We start from the raw sequence: 23,667 nt of genomic DNA, 5'->3' as shown, positions 1-23,667 counted from the left end.
TTTTAATTCGCTGAACTATGTCAATGTCGTCATATATCTCGTACAGCTCATCGTTCCATCGAATGCGATATTCGCCATAGCCAACGCACAAAGGAACGTAAATCTTTCGCAGAACTTTTCTCTCGAAAACTCGCGACGTCAACTCATAAGTACATCGTCCAAGCCTTTGAACCATATAGCAGGACGGGAATTATGAGTGACTTATAGAGTTTGATTTTTSTTTGTCGAGAGAGGACTTTGCTTCTCAATTACCTACTCAGTCCGAAGTAGCACCTGTTGGCAAAAGTTATCCTGCGTTGGATTTCTAGGCTGACATTGTTTGTGATGTTTACGCTGGATCCAAGGTAGACGAAATTATCTACAACTTCAAAGCTATGACTGTCAACAGTGACGTGAGTGACAAGTCGCGAGTGTGACGACTGTTTGTTTGATGACGGGAGATATTTCGACTTTCCCTCGTTCACTGCCAGACCCATTGGTGTTGCTTCCTTGCCCAGTCTGAAGAAAGGAGAACTAACGGCGCGGGTGCGGTCTATATCATCGGCATACGCCAGCAGCTGTACACTCTTATAGAAGATTTTACCTTCTCTATTTAGTTCTGCAGCTCGAAATATTTTCTCCAGAAGCAGGTTGAAAAAGTCRCACGATAAGGAGTCGCCTTGTCTGAAACCTCGTTTGGTATCGAACGGCTCGGAGAGGTCCTTCCCGATTCCCTGGGATACCAAATTCAGACACCGCGGCATAAAGACAGCTCCTTTTCGTGCTGTCGAGAGCAGCCTTGAAATCGACGAAGAGGTGGTGAGTGGCGATCCTCCTTTCACGGGTCTTTTCCAAGATTTGGCGCATGGTGAATATCTGGTCGGTTGTCCAGGTCTGAAGCCACACTGATAAGGTCCAATCAGTTTACTGACGGTGGGCTTTAATCTTTCACACAATACACTCGATAGAACCTTATATGCACTGTTGATCCCACGGTAGTTGGCGCAGGGGTCTCCTTTTTTGAGGATTGGGCATAGCACACTTAAATTCCAATCGTTGGGCATGCTTTCGTCCAACCATATTTTACAAAGAAGCTGATGCACGCTCTTTAATCGGCAATCCATCGGCCCCCGCCGCTTTGTTTGTTTTTCAGACGGCAATTGCTATTCGAACTTCTTCCTGGTCGGGCAATGGAACGTCTGCTCCAATGTTATCGATTGGGGAATCGGGGAAGTGTTCCCTCCATAATTTAAGTATGCTCTGGGCATCGATGACTAGATCACCTTTGAGGGTTCCACAAGAGTATGCTCCGGTCTTGAAACCTTCTGTAAGCCGCCGAATTTTGTCGTAGAATTTTCGAGCATTACCCCTGTCGGCCAGCTTATCAAGCTCTTCGTACTCACGCATTTCGGCCTCTTTCTTTTTCTGTCTGCAAATGCGTCTCGGTTCCCTCTTCAACTCTCGGTACCTATCCCATCCCGCACGTGCTGTTGTCGATCGTAACGTTGCGTGGTAGGCAGCCTGTTTTCTCTCCGCTGCGACACGGCACTCCTCGTAGTACCAACTGTTCTTTTGCACTTTCCGAAAACCAATGGTTTCGGTTGCAGCTGTACGTAAGGAGTTTGAAATGCCGTCCCACAGTTTCCTTAGTGCAAGCCGAGTAGAAAATTGTTCAGCTGCCTGTGTGATTGCAGCTTTTAGCTTGATGTATCTTCTTATGCTGGAATCTAGTACTACAGATAACCATATTTCGGGTCTCGGCGAAGTCGATCAGCCTCAACCTATTTGGCGATGTTTCCTTGTGGAGGCTGAATTTACCGACCGTAGTGCCAAAGTGTGAAAGAATCGTTTCTGGCCACTCCTAAGGCTATGGCGATCAGAGAACTTTCCTCACTTGTGTGAACTTCTACACATGACTCCATTCTCCAAAAATATATAAAATATTTATTTCCCTTTACAGATATATATAAAATATTTCTTACAAGAACTTGATTTTGATTGGTCAGCTTGTATGGCAGCTAATTGCTATATTGACTCTTTCTGAATAATTTCTTCGGAGATTAAACCGATGTCTTATAGAATAATTAATGGCAAATTTTAGTGAAGATATATCTTCAAATGAAAAAGTTTGTGTTAAGAACTTTATTACGATCGTTCAGTTTATATACAAGCGATCCGATACAAGAAATTTCTTTGGATTTTACTTTAGACAATAACCCAAGTCAAATTTCGGAACAGATCTCGACAAATTTCGTGAAGATATCTCGTCAAATAAAATGATTTTCACACAAGCATTTGATTCCTATCGTTCGACTTGTGTGACTTCAGTTTGTATTATGGGCCGATATAGCAGCTTCTTGGAGAGAAAAAGATGGAAAGACGGACAAACAGACATGACGAAATAGGCTTTAGGTGTTCCAAAATTCGTGGCAAACTTAATACTATACACCCTGTTGAGAGTATAAAAATTAATCAACTTAAAGAAATATCTGTTAAGAGAGCACGATATCTCCAATATCGCAAAGGTTCCAGTAAATATATTTGTGTTATATTTTACAGCGAGTTAATTGGCTGAAGAATCCCTGAAAGTAGCAAACGGCTGGGTCATGGCGCTTGAAGGTTTAAGGGAATAGACTTTGGAAAAGGTCATACATTTTTCGTCAATGAAAAGTCTGCCACAATTTCTGAAAACCGCACAGAGAGCGGAAAACCGAAAACTTGAAGTCATTAGAATTGATATTAAAGATCGGCCACATTCTATCATGTCAAAATAAGGGAGTTTTAATTAGTTCAAATTACTATTAGGGAATCAAATTTTTTTTTTCTACTCAAGAGAATGGGATTCTTTTATCGCTTAGAGTTCCTGCTGGGTACATATGCATGCATATATGCACATGTCGGCATACTAAATGGCATTGACAGTGATGCATTAAACATCGTAGGGTTTTAGTTAAAAAACTATTTTCATTAAAAGTTGAACTTTAAGTAGCTCACATGAAAGCCGCTAAAATGAATAGAATTGTTGATAATTTAACATTCGCTAACAATATACGTTGGTAATTTCGCTTAGGATTATAGGAATAAAACGAGCGCCGAAGAGCTGTTTAAGCTTAAGTATGGGACGGCTAAAAATGCACAAATGTATGAGTGAATAACTACTTAGTTCCAAATATTCACACTTTTACACTCATTTATATCAAATTCTTATCTTATATACAACAGCTATTGCATTATTCTTTTAGACTCGATTATAAATAGAACGAAAGCTGGCTTTAAAAAAACTGTTTCACAGAGTTAAGTTTATTCATTATACTTTGGGATAAAAGTTGTTGAAAGGAAATACGAGTATAAGCAATAAATAATGGAATATTGGGGCATGTAAAGGAGGGATGGCACAGATATTTCTTAATGTCTTAATTATTCGTCTAAAATTTATGTTCAAAGATACCATGTAGGTCACGTGGCAGGCTCCTCAGTAATAAACCTTTCAACATCTTTTCACAATAAGATTCCATTTCCGAAAGACATCGCTTTGTCATTAAATTTTTGTCAGAAGGCAGTCTCCTGAGGTATAAAAGCATAAAATATAGCTTATGACTACATCCACAGAATACGATCGATATAGAACCACATCAAAGAGGTAAGGGACATCACTCATTACTTCCTCTTCTACCGAAGGCTTGTGCCAGACTGAAATTGAAATAGCTCAGTCGACGCACCTTTGGCGAACCCAGCGCAGTGGCTGGAATTCGCATTAACCGCCTCAATACATTTTTGGTGAGCTTCGCCGCTTTGCCGATTTACTATATAAAGATGTGGTGACCGATCACGACACGTGAACGAAAGTGAGATCTATCGATTGCGGATCAGCTCTACGACCCACCTTTACCTAAGCTAACTTGAAAGCACACAGTTTATTGTCTTGTGAAACAACACCGTCCTCCCCTTCCCTCTTCAAACTCTTCATTAAAACTATATAATAACCGATGCTTCTCCTTTTCAAGAGCGTCGATAATAATTATTCCTAAAGCATTTCAAAACTCTTCCACCTGAATACTAAGTATTCTCAATTTCAATTTCTTTCAATTTTATTCTCGATTAACTGTCGTTTGAACTTCGTTGTCATGTTTTATCCGCAATCACTAATTTACTGCTGCACAATGATTTCACATACCTATTCTTAAAAGATATCCAACTCGTTAACCGGTTTTTACATTTAGAGTGTCCGTTGTGTCGACTTTTTTCAACTGTAACGATCGCTATTGGGCTTTCAGTAAATTCAGCGCTTAAATATTTCCAGAAATATTATACATTTGTAAAAAAAAAAGGATCTTTCTCCTTTTCTTTTTATCTTATTTTTCCAAGAAATACATTTGAAAAGAAAGAGGATATTTATCCTTTTTTATTTTCAACATAAATAATTTAAGGAGTTCAAGAGCTGAAAGCGTACGCTACATCAGCTACCTGCCCTACGGCATTTCGCAAATGATAAAATCAATTTTTCATCAGCTCGAACCTACCTACCCTACCCCTTTGCGCAAAAGATTATAATATATTATATTATGATAAAATGCTAAGCGTTGAAAATGAAGAAATATATGCAGTAATGTTGTGGTTAATTTTATGCATCGCAACTTGTTTCTGTTAAAACACAAATATCTACATACAAACTATGCACATACAATATACATATATGCAGGGAAACTTTCGATCTGATTGGTTCCACCACATTCAATTCAAACGCACACTTGATCGATGTCTAAGTTTTCGTGCATCGTTGAACTCGATCGTCTTTTTCTGTACAATCATTTCCAATCATCATACCGTTTCTGTACAATCACTTCCAATCATCATACCGGAACGAAAAAATCAGTTTGAATCAGTAAGCAGAGCAATCAAACCGATTGATCGGACTCCTTCGTTTTAAGCACGAAACWCGATCGGAAAATTTGTAGCGAACCGCTGTGCTGAGTTGTGACCAGTTTGAGCGAGGCTGATCAAACCGAATCGATCATACTTAATGCAGGTCTCTGCTTTTTATACTCTATCAACATTTTTTTTATTATACTTTTAGTGTTTCGCAGTGAAAATCTCGAAATTGTGAATTTATTTTTTCCATACTGAATTACTTCTTATTAAATATTGGACCTGTTTGCTCTTCACTCGTCTTATGCTATATGTACATGTCATATACCATATGTTTAATGGTACACACCTGTCTTCGTTGTTTTGCACCTAGTTGACCTACTTGAAGTAGCCCGTTCATACAACAACATCAATGTCCGCAATAACGCTCATTGTCAACAATTACCCCTCTCCTCTAAAATTTCACCTGCTCTTAGCCTCGTTGGTGTTTCGACTTTATAATATTTGTAAAGTGGATTCTCTTTTGCATAGTTCACGACCTGGTCAATGGACTTAAACTTTCCTTTTAAATGTGCACTATTTTCTGCCATGCAGGCGCTTCATTTATGATTAATTATGGCCTCGACGTTTGTAGGCCGGCAGCGAAGCGGCAAAGCAGGAAGGCAGCAAACTAGATACAAAACAAGAAAACAAAAAACTATAAAACAGGAGGAAGAACATCAAAAGCGAGAAGAAAGAAGGCAGTGCCCGGAAGTCAAGTAGCTGTAATTAAGCATGGAAGTGGAAAAATGCTAATGTTTTGTGTATGTTTGTTGAGGTGTATGTGTGAATCTACATTTACATACTTACTTTTATGAATACTTACTATTCCCATCAAACAGCAGTCAGTTTGTATGTGTTTGACGGTGTGTGAATGGGCGCGACAGTCCGTAAAATCCCGCAAGCCAACTCACGCGATTGCTGCTTGTGAAAATAATTTTTCATTTTTTCACTTTCATTGCTACACCCACCTCCCACTTCGTCCTCTGTTGCAAAATGTAGCAATTCTTGTCTACACGGCTTCCTATCAGAAATATGCCAGCCAACTACAGAGCCGTTGGGTCAGACAAGCAAAAAACACGTCCATTTAAAAACAACAAGCACCAAACGAATAAAGTCCAGGCCAGCAGTGAAACACAGTACATAGAAATTTTAAAAGTGAAACTTTATGATCCACAATCCCACACAGCCTACTTTGCCACCCCCTTGTGGCATTTGGCGCTGGCGTGCGGTCATTACGGGTCAACATGGGTCAAATATTACTGTTGTTTTTAGTTTCGCCAGTTTCGTGGCACACACTGCACAAGTGTTTAGTTATTTTCAAGATAATAAAAGCTCTTGTTCTGTTTAATTAACATAAGTAATGGCATGCAGTTAAAACACAATCAACAACTGCTGCACGCCTTGAAATATGCTTAGCTGGCTGTTTGGGGTACATAATTAAAAATTCTCAACACATTTCATTTAAAAATAAAAATGTTCAAACTTACGTATTAACACAAGCATAATAAAATATCAGTGCTCTCAATTAACGGCACGGAAAAGAGTTTGCAAGGATATATTTAATAACCTCAGTAATAATGTAAATCCTCTACATAATCCATTGCTTAGAACACACAGAAGAAAGTAACTTCCCACTCTCACGCCCACTGAATTGGGTAGAAAGTTGTCAAATTTCAATGTAGCCCTAACCATAAAAGAACTTAGTTACAAATACATATTTTCATCGAAAACTCTCGCACGTTTTAAATATTTAAAATTGTTAGAGTAACTCAGATGACACCTAAGTTTTTCGTTTTGAAATTATTCGGGCACTTGAAAATTCTTAAATTCTTCAAGGAGGCTTTCGGAAATATGTTTGTAACACCTGAAGCTATTCGATATGGATCTATGTAGTTTCGGATTAAGGCAATAAGCTAAAATCCAGGTGACTGTTCCTCCGTCTGTCTATCCATGAAAGCGAAATGAAAGATATCTCGATGCAACTTGGTACATGAGTACTTTTTGAAAGTCTGACAGCCAAAAATGGATAGCATTGGTTCAATGTACCCCTAGCCCTCATATGCCTTATATCAGAATATTTATAAGAATTATATAGAAATTTAAAACTTCCGGTTGCATTATACCGTGTATATCGATCAATATATAAGTTATCTTTACAAAATGAGGTGAATGTAAAATAATGGTTATAATATAGTTTCTCTCCAGCCCATATATAAATAAATTTAAAGTTGAGAAACTGCGACCTGTTACTTGTAATAATGACACTTCGTTTAATTCAATCTATGAAAAGAAGAAGATTTTGGGTCAAAAGAGATAATATTCGTTTTTCACTGAACTCATTTTCTCGATACCCCGAAACCGTTTTTGCGATTGTGTCTATATTTTTTGGTCACAGAGGCGACACAGTACCCTAATCTTTGCAGATGATACTTGAGCTACCAGTGACCTATATAAAATCTCAAAAGCTGCCTCATTCTATTTTTGAAGAACAACGACTCGTTTCATAACCCGTTTTGTATCGCACTCTCCCCCGCCTGTCAAAACTCAGAAAACAAGGCGACTTCTATTGGCCCTTTCCTCTTTCCATAGCTCCTGTCGTAAATAGTGGGCGCCCACACCGAAGAATGGTTGCAATTACAGCCTCTTCTTTCGCCAGGTGATTGCCTAGCTCATTTCCAATGATGCCTCATCGATCTATACTGGTGAGATGTCTTTTTGTGGCAACCTTGTTAAACATTTTATGCACTTCAGCTCCATTTTGACGGCCAATAACAGATATTGTGGTTTAGCGCCGAATATGAATGAAATCAGTCAAGACCTTCGTCTAACCCAAATATCCCCAAAGCAGGGTGTCCCATAATTAAATCAAGATTTAAATTTTCCGCCATTTCAATTATTCTCCACAGTTGACGAAGTTAAAACCCTTGCTTGTCCATATTTTATATGAAATTTTCGAACTGCGGCCATGTAGAACTCATTATTTTTGAAATATTGTTCAATGAACACATGTTCTTATATCGTGTACAGCTCCATTTTTATTAAGCCTGAACTATTAGCTGTTGATTTTTTTTAGGGTTGTCAGCACTTTATTTAAAATTTGGCGAAAAATTTTTATGTTTCGTTATTTTTAGATACCCTCTATTTAATTCTAATCTTTCGTTAATTTTGAGACACTCTTTATAATAATTTTCGATCCTTCGGTTGATTTTTTGTTAGAATACTAAGTACATTAAATTTAGATCCTTTGATTCTGTTTGTATCACAAATTATTTCCTTGCCAAGTCTGGTAAATACGACGGGTGGAGTAGCAGCTCACAGCCGAATTGATTGTATCCTGAACTCATTTAGCTTATGATATACCACACCAAAAACGGAGCATTGCCTTCTTACCGCAGCGATCTGTTTTGGCAGTCCACGTATTAACCCGTGATTTTCTCCGTACAGGTTTTATATTTGTCTTTCACTCAATTCATGTGGCACCCATTTTCTACAGTTTTGGATCTATCCTAAGCTTTCAAACGGTTTGAATTTATTTCTTGTGCAACATTCTGCTTTTGACTCAAAATATCATCTGCATCCAATATTGCTTGCAGTTCAGCGTCAAACTTTTTTGGTGGTCTACCACCTTCTTCATTTCTAATATCAAAATGATTTCCCTTAAATATACATCGAAAAGCATTAAATGCGACTCTGCAGCACTTTTTTTTCAAATGGAAACAAAAAATTAATGCTGGCCAAAAATCATAATTTTTCGGTACAAAATTTTATATTTTCATCATAATAAAAAAAATGATGCTGCTTGTTGAATGTTTGTAAGGTTATTGAATATGATTGACAGATGTCATGCTAACCAAACAGAAAAATAATTAAGACTTCTTTAGGTTACTCTGGCTGCCTGACACATAGATCTACTGGCCTTTTGTCATGTCAGAAGGGAGTATATGATGAAGTATCTGAATAATAGTACATATGAATAGTACATGTGAGTCCTAATATGAGCTGAGGTTTACGTCGTGCAGGACGTCAACACCTTTTGCGAAGTTTAATAGAGACTTGATATGTACTATTATTCAGATACTTCATCCAGTCGCTTGAACTGTGAAGCTCCTAAATATCTAAGCCTAATTCTAGATAAGAGTAGACATTTGCAGATAAGGTGTCCCAGCTTCCCGACACTTTCCACATGTCTCATCGTTAACAACGACCCACATACGGCTCGGCTATGTAACCAGTAAGTTGTGACCTGTGACTAGGCCAACAACCGTTCTGCGGTCTTTTCAAAACCGAATGAGTAGAAAGCTTGCTAGTTTTCCTTCCGTTCTCTTGCACTTGATCTGTACTGCGCTAAGACATTCATTCCATTTCACCTTGATCAGTCTGTCATCTTTTTCGTAAATTTCGCAGTGTAAGTCAACGATTGGCGTAGTTCCTGGACTGGTGACAATCTCATCAGCGTTTTCGTTTCCTGGAACGCTCTTTTGACCTAGAACACAGTATATGTATACTCAGGCGCTTTTCAATAGCCATTATATGTACTAACAAACCCAAAGCGATGTGAGATTTCCGGGGTTGTTAGCTAACTCAGCAGCTTTCCTGCCAGATATTGCTGCCGAGCTTTCCACTTCAATTTCCATTGGTGGGATTGAGTAAACTTTCAAGTACAGCCATTGGAATGGTTCTTAGTGCTTCCTTTATACAGAGAGCAGCGAACTGTTACATTCGCTCTATGCGTTATGTTTTACTTTATGTATTATATTTTACTTGATGTCCACATTATTTGTTAAGACCCACCAAAATTGCCCCTAGCATCTTTTTACAATCGTATAGAGGGCCTTTTTCACCCTTTCCTTAACATCGAGTTTCCAAGTCAGTTTACTTTCAAAATCAGTGCCAGGTACTTGATATGATTTTTAATAGTTAACTCTACTCTATTGAGCCTCCGTGGTTTCCATTACGTATTTCTCACCAATTTTTGCCCATTTTTTAATAAAAAATTTAACAGACAACAATTACGCTAATTATTATTTTCATCGCAAAGGTGTCTGAAATCTCCTTAGTTTGTCTGCAATTAATAGATTGAATTATAAACTGTAAGCAACGACTTTAGAAAATGCTATATTGGAATGTTTCTTTATATTATCAAAAGTCTAAATTTCTAAAGAGATGTTAAGTGATCACCTCAGTGTGACCCTCCGCAAAATCACTGATTTTTGCGATTTTTGTTTTTTAATGTTGCAACCAGTTAGTACAGAGTACGTACGTACGTAGCACCTAAAACTAATCGAAATAAATATAGAGTTATTTAGAATTCGTAGATTGGCTTAATCGGACCACTGTCACGCCCACAAATCGCCATTAACCGAAAAATATAAAGTGTTTTCACTAAGCAACAAAAATGAGGTATAAATATGTAATTTGGTACAGATAATCGCGCTAGAAGGAGACACTTGTGTGAAATTTTTTTTTGAAAAAGTGGGCGTGGCTCACTACTAAAAGCGCGATAAATCAATAGCTAAATACGCTAGAGACACTAAATTTTACCACCGAGATGGTACAAGAGAGCCTCATGGGAGCTAGTTTAAAAATTGGACGTTGGACGTAGGACCGTCCACTTTTTGATGAAATCCCATATATCAGGATCCTTCCAAACCGATTTCGACAAACTTTCGTACGGGGCATTATGTTTATATGCCTAAGTCACGTTATGAAAATTATCAAAATCTTACCATAACCACGCCTACTTCTCATATAGCACAATTTTAAATTCCACCAGAATTAGCAGTACACAAATCAAGAAGCAATTAATATAACAGGATAAAACTTTTCACGAATAATGTCATCAGTATGTGCCAGCTTATAACCAAAATATTTTTAAATACAATAAAAATTGTTCATGCCACCAGGTAGCGAGTACTTAAACTTCATATACATATATGACTGAAGTTAAGAGATAATCCTTCTCTTATAATGGGATGGGTTGAATCGAACCCTTCCCTTAGCTCCAATATACTTCCTTACTTATATATATAAATATATAAATCTTTGATAGTGGAAACCGTTGAAAAACCTCATTCTGAGAAAAACATTTTTATTCCAAACAAGTATCACTTCACAAATACGTTATGTCTTATCACCGTTGAAATTCACACGAAGACACGACGCTGTCTGTCATTATCTCATTGTATGTTATGCTAGTAAAATGCTTTATTATGAGTAATAAATGAGGAATAATGGCAGCCTTCATGCATTAACTGAACTACAATTAATTTATTCAAATGAATTAATTTATTATTTGTAGGCGACGTATAATTTACTGCGTCGGCTATGATTTATGAAGCAAATCGACCGGCGGCACTTCCTTCCGCCGTGGGCATTTTCTATCTTCATTCATCTCTTCTTTCTGTTGTTCATCAAAAGCAAAAATACAAAACAGAAACAATTCCGTTTTCACAAAAAAAAAGTTAATTAAAATTATGGCAAAGTCAAGGACAATACTTCAGTAAACAGAAAGAAAAGTTAAATACTTCCAATATGTTTGCATTCGTATTTATTTCGCAGATTTAAACATTTTCTAAGTAAACTCTTTGTATAAATGCTAACAAAGTGTCTCACAGCGTCTTATATAACTTTAATGATTTTGTCTTTTATGCAACTGGTGCAAATCGAACATTCAATTTGTCATCATTTATTTTTTTATTATTTTTGTTTTCGATTTGCCGGTCACTCTCTTTTGTCGTACGGCAGTTCGAAACAAAAGCAAGCAACGGAAGAAGAGAAATAAAGCCGAGGCGCATTTTTAAGAACCCAAAAGCAAAAGGACAGAATAAACGCTCATATCAAAAGATATTTAAGCAGCTTATAAGAAAATCGTTTCGTGTTTGATTTTCTAAAGCAAAATGAATCTGTTTCGATTTGTTTGTGTAACACACAAAAACTTACGGATTTATGCATGCCAACACACAAATACACAGATTTTACATATTTATTTTACTTTCTTTTCTTGTCCAAATCGTATTAAGCATGAAGTGCTAGACCCAGTTAAACTGGATTTTAAAAGCTTTAAAATTTATTATATAACAAAATATTTTTCCCGCGATATATCTCACTTTTAAATACATTAATTCACATTTGTTCTGCAACACGAAAGTTTTATTGAAATACAACTAATCTGTTCGCCAGATGGCGACAATAAACGAACTGATCCTTGAGAAGTGAGACCACTTCTGATTTATTAGATTAAACTCCTTATGTGATCGACTACTGCCTCCCAACGTCTGACTAGTTTGCACCACTTCACATGTCCCAAAGCCTCTTTAAAAATATCCTCTACATGCAACCAATTTAACACCAGAAGTGTTAAGGACTCTCTCATCGAAACCGTACGCTACATTGGGATAGATTGGGCCAATCAGAACAGTCACATTTGAGGGATAAGTACGACCAAAACAAAATAGAATTATTTGAGACTTCATAATTAGGATATCAATAAATACTAAGAAATAAGATATATATTGGCTAAAACAAATCGTGTCCAGGTCTGAGGACCCTATAATGAATGAACGTTTAATTTCCGATTTTTACTAATATTTTTAGTTATATAGATAGTTCCGAGGATTGGTAAAGGGTGATACATTTATTTAATTTTTAAAGTAAAAACTCAAAAAACTTCAAATCGAATTTTCGATGACTCATTCAAGTATTTCGACTGGTAACTGCCCTCAATCGAAATTGGATTACCCGCATAGACTTTCCCTACTGGAAAAAGTGTAACGGTCGCACGATCTTGGTGGCCAATCGACCGGGCCAAAACGTGAAATTATCTGTTCACCGAAGTGTTTTCTGAATAAATCCATTGACTGACGCGATGTTAGGAAAGTTGGGCCGTTTTCTTAAAAACAAATGTCGCCGAGGCATCAAATAGACCCTAACGATCGTCATTGACGGTTACATTCCTACCAGCATCATTTTTAAAGAAATACCGAACGATGATTCCACCGACCTACAAACCACACCGAACCGTGGTTTTTCTCTGAATGAAGTGGCAGCTCTTGAATCTCTTCATCCCAAATGTGGCAATTTCGCTTGTTTTCATACCCATTGAGTTAGAAATGGGCCTTATCAATAATGAATTGATTCATAAAGTTAAACTTTTTCGGTTAGTTTTAAGTGATACATACAACCGTTAGCGGTTTTTAAAATGTGATTTCTCGCGTTGAGAAGTATTTCTTCTCCATTGCTGCTTTTTCATAAAACAGGATTTTTCTTAACTTTCAAATTGCTCACTGTTTCCGAACAATTGATTCAATGCTACCGAATATAAATATGTGGTACTCGGCCATTATTTTTCAGTACTAGCAATCTCTTTAAATAGCTGATATAATGATTAAATGGTTAGATAATGCTATAACCTTTAACGAACACAGCTTATGTATTTCTAACACACTTTTAACTTTTTACTACTAGGCGCGATCCAAAGTAAACAGGACTTAAAAAAACATAACAAATGATTTCTTCAGCAAAATCAATTTATTTTATTTAAAACAGCGGCCACAAGCGTCGATCGATGAGACGGCGCATTATCGTGCAACAAACGCCAACTTTCATCTTCGACATATAGGTGGCGCTAAATTCAAAAAGTCCTGTTTACTTTGGAACGCACTTTGTATATTTCATTTGAGTACCCTCATATTCCTATGCTACATACATTCCATTCCAGAAAACATTCGTCTTTCATTACTTATCACTCAAGTGGGGCCACTTACTTCAACCATCGAACGCAATTGATGAAATCAATTACATATGCAAATATTGGTCTCTTCTGAGTTGAAGTATCACGTAGCATAGAAAAAACAAAAGTCGGTAAATATCTGCTACTCACGACCTTTTTTCGATTTATGCATTTATTATTTAATTTTGCGCATATCTCAAAAATACTTCAAATCAATTTCCAAGCGAAAAGATTAGAAAGATAAAAATGGACTTAGAAAACGTTGAGAAGAGGAAACTGAAAGAAGTGATTGTCTTACACCGCGCACGCGCAATCTCCGCCGTTTTCACTTTTCTAACACCACGAAATTTAAATATACTTGATACTCTTAGCTTCTGAAGTACAAACGATCTTTAAGGCACTTGCTGGAGCGCTCAAGCATAGCCGTCCAATGATAAGTGATTTTCAAATTATGCAAAATCTGCGGATAAGTTTATTTGTTTTTGCAAGAAATCTACCAAAAGCTGCAAATTGTAGGCGATTAATTCATTTCCAATTCGCATTTCGTGTCGCCAGATGCTCCCCTCAGAAATCGTTTGGTGTTTTCCCTTTTCATTGCAAGAGAAAGCAGCTCCCAATTCTTAACTATTTGTCGCAGAAATTCACTTTCACTACACACTGATTTTATCTATTTTTGGAGCATTGGTGACAATTTGAGTTTGCTTGTTATTCAAAGCAACGTTCGCTCATTGCTGCTGGCCAGTCTGGCTCTACAAAAACGTGAATTGCTCGACGTCTGCTATTGGCGCATTATAAATACATGTAAACAAATTTTGGGTATTTAACATATTGCAGAATTGGGCAGAATTTTAAGTACGTAGCAGCGTTGAAGAAGAAAACAAAACACACTTGTTTTTCGAATCGCTGTAGTAGATGGAGGGCACAACAAGTAGTGAGATTGCTTCCCATTTACATTGATAAATTTCTCTTTTCTTCAAAACATGAACCTAGGCATAGTTAGCATTAATAGTGTACGCTAAGTTACACTTTTTTTATAAAAAAAATTATCTGCTATTTTAATTGTTGAAAGTACACTCCATGTGCTATTCGGTCTTATGTTGCGAATTCGAACTCCTCTGAATCATAATATTTTCACATAGAATGTTCAAAAAATTACGTTTTCGTTTTCCAAAGTATAGGTAGTGTTTATTCAGTAAATTTTATTTTTGTTATAGCTGACATTTATTCAATACTTGTTCCAATTTTCCGCCTTATCTATCCTAGCCTGACATATGTAAGTTGCCATTACAACTAAAAAATGCCGCCTATTTCACAGGAAGCGACCTTCTGGTATGTTGGGGTAGAATGAAATCTTTTGTTGGCGTTAAAAGTTGTTTTCATATTTTTGCTTTCAATATATCCCAAGCAATCTACTGAATTGACATCTACTTGTATAACATATTATGATCATTTTTCTTTGAGTACACAAAATTTCATCGATTTCTCTGCAGTAGTTCATGAGAAAATAATTTAAAAATTTGTCGTGCTCTAAACTTCAATAACATTATGAAAGAAAAAATTATTTTTGACGAAATTTTTAATTCACGGGGTATGAGTCTGACCCCTCGCCTAATTTAGTGCTTATTTTCAAAATCGGTGATCAAAATTTTCAGGATCCACTTTACGTGGTTTGGCCTCAAATTTTTCAGCCTCCCTTGACTGAGCAGTTGTAACAATAGCTTTATCCTCACTTTTAGATAGGCTGTGACTCCTCCCTCTTCGTGGCTACCATCTACTTTTGAAGTTTCTCCATTATGGTCAGACCACCTCTACATAAATGTAGATCGCGTATTTAAATACTTTGCAGCGCATTATTAGTCTACTTGTGGCCTTCAGGATACTTCATTAGAAAAACTGCTTCAAAAGGTTTCTTATGGAAAAAACTAAACGAATTGTCAAAAAAAATTTAAATAAATAATTACAAATGAGAAAAGATATTTTTTTAAGCAGAGTACATATTGTATTACGGTCACGGAAAAATCTTTCTAGACATAATTCGTTCAAAATGCACTTTGCTGAAGATGTTTATTCTTCTGAATGATACTAAGACATTTATACTGCAGATATCGCTTATAAATTTGTATTTAACTACTCATTTCTGGCTACGGATTATGCTTCCTCCTCGAAATCTGGAATAATTGAGTCATTGAGGCTCAATTTCTCGGTCCATTCAACCGGGCAGAGAAAGGAAAGAAAGATCAATAATAGACCGTTAAATGATATGTGGATGATAAATTTTAAAATATGAATTTTCGGAAAATTTTCCCATAAACGAATTAGCGTGTATTTAATATAAAGTTATTTAAGTAAAAAGGATGTGAAAAGTCTGTAGGTATGTAAATACTATAAAATATCAGATAATATGTGTCATTTTTTCATCAAGTATGAATTGTCAAAGATGAAAGAATTTGTTACCAGTTCTTTACGAAGCAAAAGGTTCGATTGAAAATTTATAATTTTGAGATGTCCAGATTATAAAATACGCAAATGTTCGAAAAGTTCGTGAAATAATAAAGAGTCTTGCCAGCATTATAAAAATATGAGAAGCCCTCGACATCTCTTATGCTTCGAAACATACCACGTCTGGCTCAACACAACTATAGGGGAACTTTAACGATAAAATATTCAAAAGTTTATATTCAAAACAATTTTGATTGATAAATCAAGCCGCTAAAAGCATCAACCAAATGCATATATGACTTAATTTTATGTATGAAGTTTGGTTGTCTAAAAGCCAATTATTTGTTGTTAATTTAGAGAATAAACATTTTATGGTCAGTTAATATCAGAAGTACGCGGAAAGAGACAAATTTATACTTGCGCACTACATGGAGGGTAGGACATTAGACGCGCCGACAATTAGGCAGTTTTCAATATGTATATATCAACATGACAGATTTTATGCTTTTTAAAATTTAAAGATGTGAAAATTTGCATAAGCAATCATCTAACGACTACCATAATGCGTGTGAGTAGGTAATGTTCTTGCCAATATTCGTATTTTCTAAGCGTTTGGCTATTATTTACACATACTTGATTTATTCTAAAACATGTATATGTAAATACGAGGGTTACCGATCGAGTTTGTTTCTCCATAAAAATGTCACACGTTCGTAATATACTTATAATTATACTTTCTTTTGTCGGTCAGCCAATGTAAGAATTTCATACTTCTCCAAAGGGTTATTAGATCTGGGACATTTTAAAATAATTATATTAGTCGCAATATATTGGCCTTTGTTGTGTATGTAAGTTTGTTATCATTTATACCTCCTCATCACACACTCTTTCCGACGGTCGAACGCCTCGAAACAGTTTAGGTGGTCAAGCGGGAACTTTCTCAACAGAAAACATATGTTGGATATACCGGGGCCATGTATGCATAACTATGTAGGAGTTCAGCCTATTGCAATTCGGATAGTGCGATGATCACACTCGAGCTCTTCTTCTGCAATAGAACCTTTTAATTGGCAATTTCCTTGTTTATGCATCCATAGTTACGCGAATTGGCAGTACATACCTACATAGACATTTTTTGCTTTAATAAGCACTTCCATTTTTTACCGAAATCCAAATAGCTTTTGGTCATTCATATTCGAGATTAAACGTCTACACCTGTGTATGCTTGGATAAACAAATAGAAAAAGGTCGAAATCACAGCACAAATATTATATAAGAAGTGTGTGGTCCGTCTTTTCCTAATGGCAGTCTCTTTTGTTCATATTCTATTATTACTCTTTGCTATTGAGCCAAATTAAGCACATGGACTAAAGTACGAAATGTGTAAATGTCATATACACACAATGTATACAACCGTATGCAACTACAAATAGTCAACAGTTATGATGCTTAGCATCACCGATTTGCAAACACTTGATCTGCCCGATGGTTTCTGCTGTTGTGTTGTTGTTTTTATAATTCCAACGATTTTTCATTTGCTTTGTCGCAAATATTTATCACCTACATACAAGCATATATATTTGACGGCATGAGAACGTGTATGTTTCAATGTGTGAGTGCCTGTATGTATAGGTGCGTGCAAAATTGTTTGTTTGGCGATGCGTTGACTTCTGCGAGACGCTGCGCAGGCGCTTTGCAGTAAATGAAGTTACAACGGCCTTGCCGGAGTGCCAGTTAACGTTTGACTTTGGCGCGCAGCTCACGCAAGCTTTCGCAACGGCGGCGTTAAGTTGTTAATAAATTTAATAAGGAAGGACGCTCAGTTAATTTAAAGTGATTTTAGATAATAGAAAATAATTTTATTTTTTTTAAATAAAATAAATAAAAAATACGAAATACGAAATAGATCCACCGGTTTACACTACAAAATGGTACGCGCACATAAAACTTCTAAGAATGTTATTTTGTTATATTACTGGACGAAATCCTTAAGAGCAAACAAGTACAAAATCAAATTTGAGAAAAGTACTAAAAATTACCGCTTCGTGTACAGAAAACCCAGAAAATGTATTTGAATAAGTTGTATATTGAGTGTAGGTAACTGTAAAAAAAAAAATTAAGAATAATGGGAAACACATTACGAGAGTTTCGTGCCATTACTTATTTGGAAAGCACTTGACAGAAGAATACACTGCGACGTCATAGACGAAAGGATCGAAAATAAGTGAACACGATACTTTCTATGTAATATCTACAAAAGTGCATATTTTATAGTATATGAACATATTTATAAGAATATCCTTAACTATGGTTGATCGATCAGTTTAAATCGCGCTATATGCTATAGTAGCCCCAACGTCCTAACTGAAAATTTCTTCTAAGATTATATAATTCAAAAAAAAATTGCATACAAGGACTTCAGTTTGTTCGAATAGTTTTTATGATTAGTTTATATCTTACAGTTCCGACAAATGGGCAACTTCATGGGATGAAAAGGAGTGCGCAAAATTTCTGACTGATAACTCATTTTAAAGGACAATTAGACAAACAGATCATGATCGTTTTTTCTTTTAAGGGGTTATATACAGTTAGAAGGATGAAAAAATTGGATTTTCCGGATTCTTTTTTTGAGAAAACTTTTAAATATTATATATAAAAATATTTATTTGGAAAGAACTTACAGCTGATCTCTGGGAGCTCCCCATGAAAAACGTTTTGCATTGACCAAGATATAGAACTGGATCTTCTAAAATTAAAAAGGCAAACAAAATTTCTTAAAGTAATGATAAATCGAGTAATTAATCAAAGAAATAATAAGCAAAAGCAAAATTTGACAAAATGGTGGTTTTCCAAAAAAAAATCGATTTTTGACCAAAATTTCGGCCTTAAATTGTTTATAAAACAAGAAAAAACGTTAACTTCAGTTGCACCGAAGCTAAATACCCTTCACAGGTGCATTTCTGTTAGTAATTATGTGTTCAGTTTATATGGAAGCTATATGCTATAGTAATCCGATCTGAAAATTTTTTTCGGAGATTATATTATTACCTTAAGCAGTAATCCAAGTCAAATTTCGTGAAGATACCACGTCAAATGTGAAAGTTTTCYATACATGAACTTGATTCCGATTGTTCAGTTTATATGGCAGCTATGTATATGTTATAGTTAACCGATCTGAACAATTTCTTCGGAGATTATATTGTTGCCATAGAAAATAACTTGTGCCAACTTTAGTGAAGATACATTGTCAAATGTGAAAGTTTTCCATACAAGAACWTGATTCCGATCGTTCAGTTTATATGGCAGCTATATGTTATAGTGGTCCGATGTCGGCAGTTCCGACAAATGAGTAGCTTCTTGAAGAGAAAATGGTGTTTGCAAATTTCAAAACGGTATCTTAAAAACTGAGGGACTACTTCGTATATATACAGACAGACGGACAGACGGACAGACGGACAGACAGACAGACAGACGGACATGGCTAAATCGAATCAGCTCAACATACTGATCATTTATATATATACTTTATAGGGTCTCCGACGCTTTCTTCTGGGTGTTACAAACTTCGTGACAAAATTAATGTACCCTGTTCAGGGTATAAAAATAAAACTATTTATTGGTGAAAAAAGTTTTCGTGTAATTACTAAAAAATATGTTTGAAACGATCCTGTTAAAATTTGAAACTAATCGGTTTAGCCGTTTCGTATATTGTTGGTCATCAACTTGTATGTACTTCCAAACACTCTGAAACGCTTTTTCGAATTTATGTGTAACTTCGAAAATATTTACCGAAACCATATGAAATTTTCTGTGTGTATTCTTAAATATATGTACATCAAAAATATAAAGTAAAACATTCGATTTTTGAAATATCTATGTTTTTTTGAAATATGTATGATTTCTTCTTTTAATACTCAATAGAAATGAATACTAATGAAAATTGAACTAGAAATGATTACTATGAAAATTGACTTTTTTCTAAAATATTGAATCTCATTAAAATTTTTTTCTATGAATTATTTTTCGCCTAACAACATATAATTCCTATATGACTTTAATTTTAAATGGCACTGAACGTGTTAAGCACACAATCTCACCAATGCCACAATATTACCCGCTTGTAATTATAATGATAGGTGTGAAGAGCACAAACTATTGTAAATAATAAACTTTTTTCCCGTAAAATTATTTGTTGACAATGTATTAAACACAATTAAGCTTGCAGTAATTGAACACTGTTATGAAATTGTTCAGCGCAGGTATTTCAATATTTTAAACGGCGTGCAAGTTACATGAATGATTTTTAAAAAAGTTCAGTCGTGTACTTACTTCTGGATTTCTAAGGGAGGATAAAATCAATTTTTTTTAAACAAATGGTACTATATAGGTAACGGGTGATCCAAGTATATTTCAATAGCATTTTCATCACAGATCACGCGTGAGTCGTGTCAAGGTAACCTCCAAACGGCTTGTTCAACATTTTCATTGATAACCTTGATGTTTTATTTTATTTGCTAGCTCGGTAAATTCCGCTCTATTAAGTTTCGCACATTTGGAATGAGTCCATGTGCGGCAATTTGCGCACATCACACTTGCTGAATTAGCGACAATTTTACGAATGGCACAAGTAAGCTGCGGCTGAGTGATTTTTTTAGGAGGCATTTTTGAGTCATATACATATATACGATACAGAAAAAATTTGGGTTTATTTTGATGAGCACTGCACTAAACAATAATTAACTACTAAAGAGCAATTTTTATTAATTTTATTCAATATTTAACTTTTGTTCAATTATTTTTGTTCACATAATAAAAAAATGAAATTATATATAATTAATAAAATTATGTACCATATTTGCCAAGAGTTGCCAATACATTTTCTTATAAATTTACATAACCCAGCGGCTGTACCATCTGAGATGTATATGGTTGTCAAAAAAGTCTTGCGATATTTTCGCTAGTTGGCGTCATGCTATACCTTTTTGGAAAGCTCATTTCACGCGCTAAAACGTGTTTGATTGATTGTCGTTTCTTTTAAGTCGTTCGTGAGTTATAGCGTCGCAAACATGGAGCAAAATAAAGAGAAAATACGGCATATTTTACAGTACCACTACGATAAAGGCAAAACTGCATCTCAAGCCGCCAATAAAATTTGTGCAGTTTATGGACCCGACACAGTTTCCATTTCCACCGCACAACGATGGTTTCAAAGTTTTCGTTCTAGTGTAGAGGTGGTCGAAGATGCGCCGCGCTCCGCAAGGCCTGTCGTCGAAAATTGCGATAAAATCACTGAATTGGTCGAAAGAGACCGACTAGTAGCAGCCGTAGCATCGGTCAAGAGCTGGGCATGAGTCATCAAAAAAAAATGTTGTGAACAATTGAAAATCCAATAAAAACACCGCAAGGAATACCGCAAGACTTTTTTGACAACCTAATATGTAGCTGCGGCCAGCATTTGAAATAGATAATCTTCACGATATTGTTTTGAGAAGGGAACCTCGAAATTGATTACCCTCTATATAAAAGAGAAATTATATGGTTATTTGAGGTATGGCAGCTAATTTTGTCATTTTAACAAACGGTGGTAGTTTGACCCCTACACTACAATAAAAATGAATTTTTACTGAAAAATTTTTTACGCAAAATTACTATAAACTAGTGTAATCTTTTCAAAGACTTAAGTTTGATAATTACGTGTGAGTTGCCGTGAAAAATAATCCTTGCTAAATTTTTTAAAAATACCTTGAAAATTTAAGTTGTATCGTTTGAATAGCAACTATATGTTTTAGTATTTAGACATCGACGATTTGGACAAATGAATTTTTTCGGAGCCACTATGGTGGCGTGTCGGAACCATACGACCTCTATTTCGTTGCAAATGATCGATTTGTATAGCGAGACGTAAACAGTTTCCTGCGAAAGTAGTAGAGTTCTTCTTAAATATTTTACTTCCACTACTTTTTCATTGCCCTCATTTAATGTAAAATTATCGTGTTTCAATGTTTTAACGCACTCAATAAAGATTTCAACCAGTCTTCCAACAGATTGTACATGAAGTACAAGGTTGATACTCTCCTTCCGCTTCAACACAGCTTTTTGCATTTTCTAAAAGCATGTCGAACGAGTGTTTTAGTTCGTTGGCCAGTATGGCCGCCAGTATGCCGGTGCCATCCTTTGGATTGGCATTTGCGTCTGCATAACGCTTTCCTTTCATGGGCAAATGCATTTTTCCGAAAGGGAGAAGTCGCACGGTTCCATATCGGAGAGTGGTTAATGGTGAAATTGTGATTTTTGATCAAATAATTGGTCACAACACACACATACTGACACTTAAAACGAAATAACTTCACTTAAAATCAATGAAATGTCATGAAATTCTCACTGGACAATCGATAAAAATAGGAGATTCTAACGCATTAGTCGAAATATAGATGGCGCCACCAGGGGGCGCTAGATTCAAAAAGTCCTGCTTACTTTGGAAAGAACCTTGTAAAGTAATATAATTAAATTGTACTGATAAAAAAAGTTAAAGGCATAAGGACTTATATATATCTGAAAAGGGTCCAGGTAGTAAAAAAAAAAATGCATTAAAATCGAAGTCGATACATGCATATTACCATATGAGCCTATATTCAATACTAATTGATCACCCTTTATATAAACTCTATGTTTTCACCCACTTTCAAACAGCACAACAATCACCGAATAATCAGTTTTATCATTTATCTCATGGCACAAACGCTCGTGACCTTAAGCACACCGTTACCCACAATCGAAACATTAGGACCAATAGCGGCATTGGACTATGCGCAACAACCCAATGAAGTGTTACCCATCCAGCCGCTGCTACTCTATCCGATGCCAAGAAATTTGCAGCTCCAGGGACGTGAACTTGACGACGACGACAACGAAATAATTTATGTGAAACTATTGAAGCGCAAAGCCTACCGCCCAGCGAAGCAGCGTCCCAACGAAGTAAAAGATGGGAGCAGCGGCCCACGTGAGCTCACCATGAAGGATATATTCTATGTGAAAGCGCTGACCAATGGCCAGTTTAGTCATCAGCGTCTCAAATTGTATCGGCTACCGGAATTCTACGCGATTAGCGTGTTCAGAAAAGCAGCCAAACTGTGAGCACTTCTATTTTATGCGACACTCTGCAGAAAAACTATAACTCATTTGTTGTATTTTATTTTTACACTATAGATGATTAGTTTTAAGTGCTGACTTATTGTGATTGATTTCTTAATTATAAACATATATATTTTTATAAATATATATTTGAGTATATAAGCCAACCGATTGTCCGATTTGATAGATGTGTTTAATGGCTTGTGCGGAGCGGTGGGCGTGTGTGTTTAGTGACAAGCATAATGAGGCCATTAATTTGGCGACGGGCGACGTGTCGTCGACAAGTCGTCGTGGACGACGAGTGGCCGTTAAGTGGCCACAAGCAAATAAACAAATCTGATATTTTTTACAGTTGTCGAGTTTATGCGCAACTAATTGTGGGAGCTTATATAAATATATGTACATGTACATTCGAGTGTGTTTCACTTTGCGAGCGTTGAGGCAAGTGGTCATCAATGGGTCGTAATTAAGCGTATGAATTT

The 23,667-nt window shown here is 36.0% G+C and overlaps 1 protein-coding gene across 1 annotated transcript; it reads left to right on the top strand.

The window, feature by feature from the left end:
* Nucleotides 1-17,802: 17,802 nt before the first annotated feature.
* On the top strand, nt 17,803-23,342 carry LOC108974016. Its single transcript, XM_018941587.1, has 2 exons — nt 17,803-17,985; nt 22,745-23,342. The coding sequence occupies exons 1-2, from the start codon at nt 17,983-17,985 to the stop codon at nt 23,186-23,188; spliced, it is 447 nt and encodes a 148-aa protein (XP_018797132.1). The 5' UTR covers nt 17,803-17,982; the 3' UTR covers nt 23,189-23,342.
* Nucleotides 23,343-23,667: the final 325 nt, after the last annotated feature.

The sequence above is a fragment of the Bactrocera latifrons genome, unplaced genomic scaffold, assembly GCF_001853355.1.
Source record: "Bactrocera latifrons isolate USDA-ARS-PBARC rearing strain unplaced genomic scaffold, ASM185335v1 scaffold_52, whole genome shotgun sequence".
In the NCBI taxonomy this organism is placed as follows: domain Eukaryota; kingdom Metazoa; phylum Arthropoda; class Insecta; order Diptera; family Tephritidae; genus Bactrocera; species Bactrocera latifrons.
The sequence above is the reverse complement of the archived record's forward strand: the minus strand, read 5'-3'. Positions and strand labels throughout refer to the sequence as shown.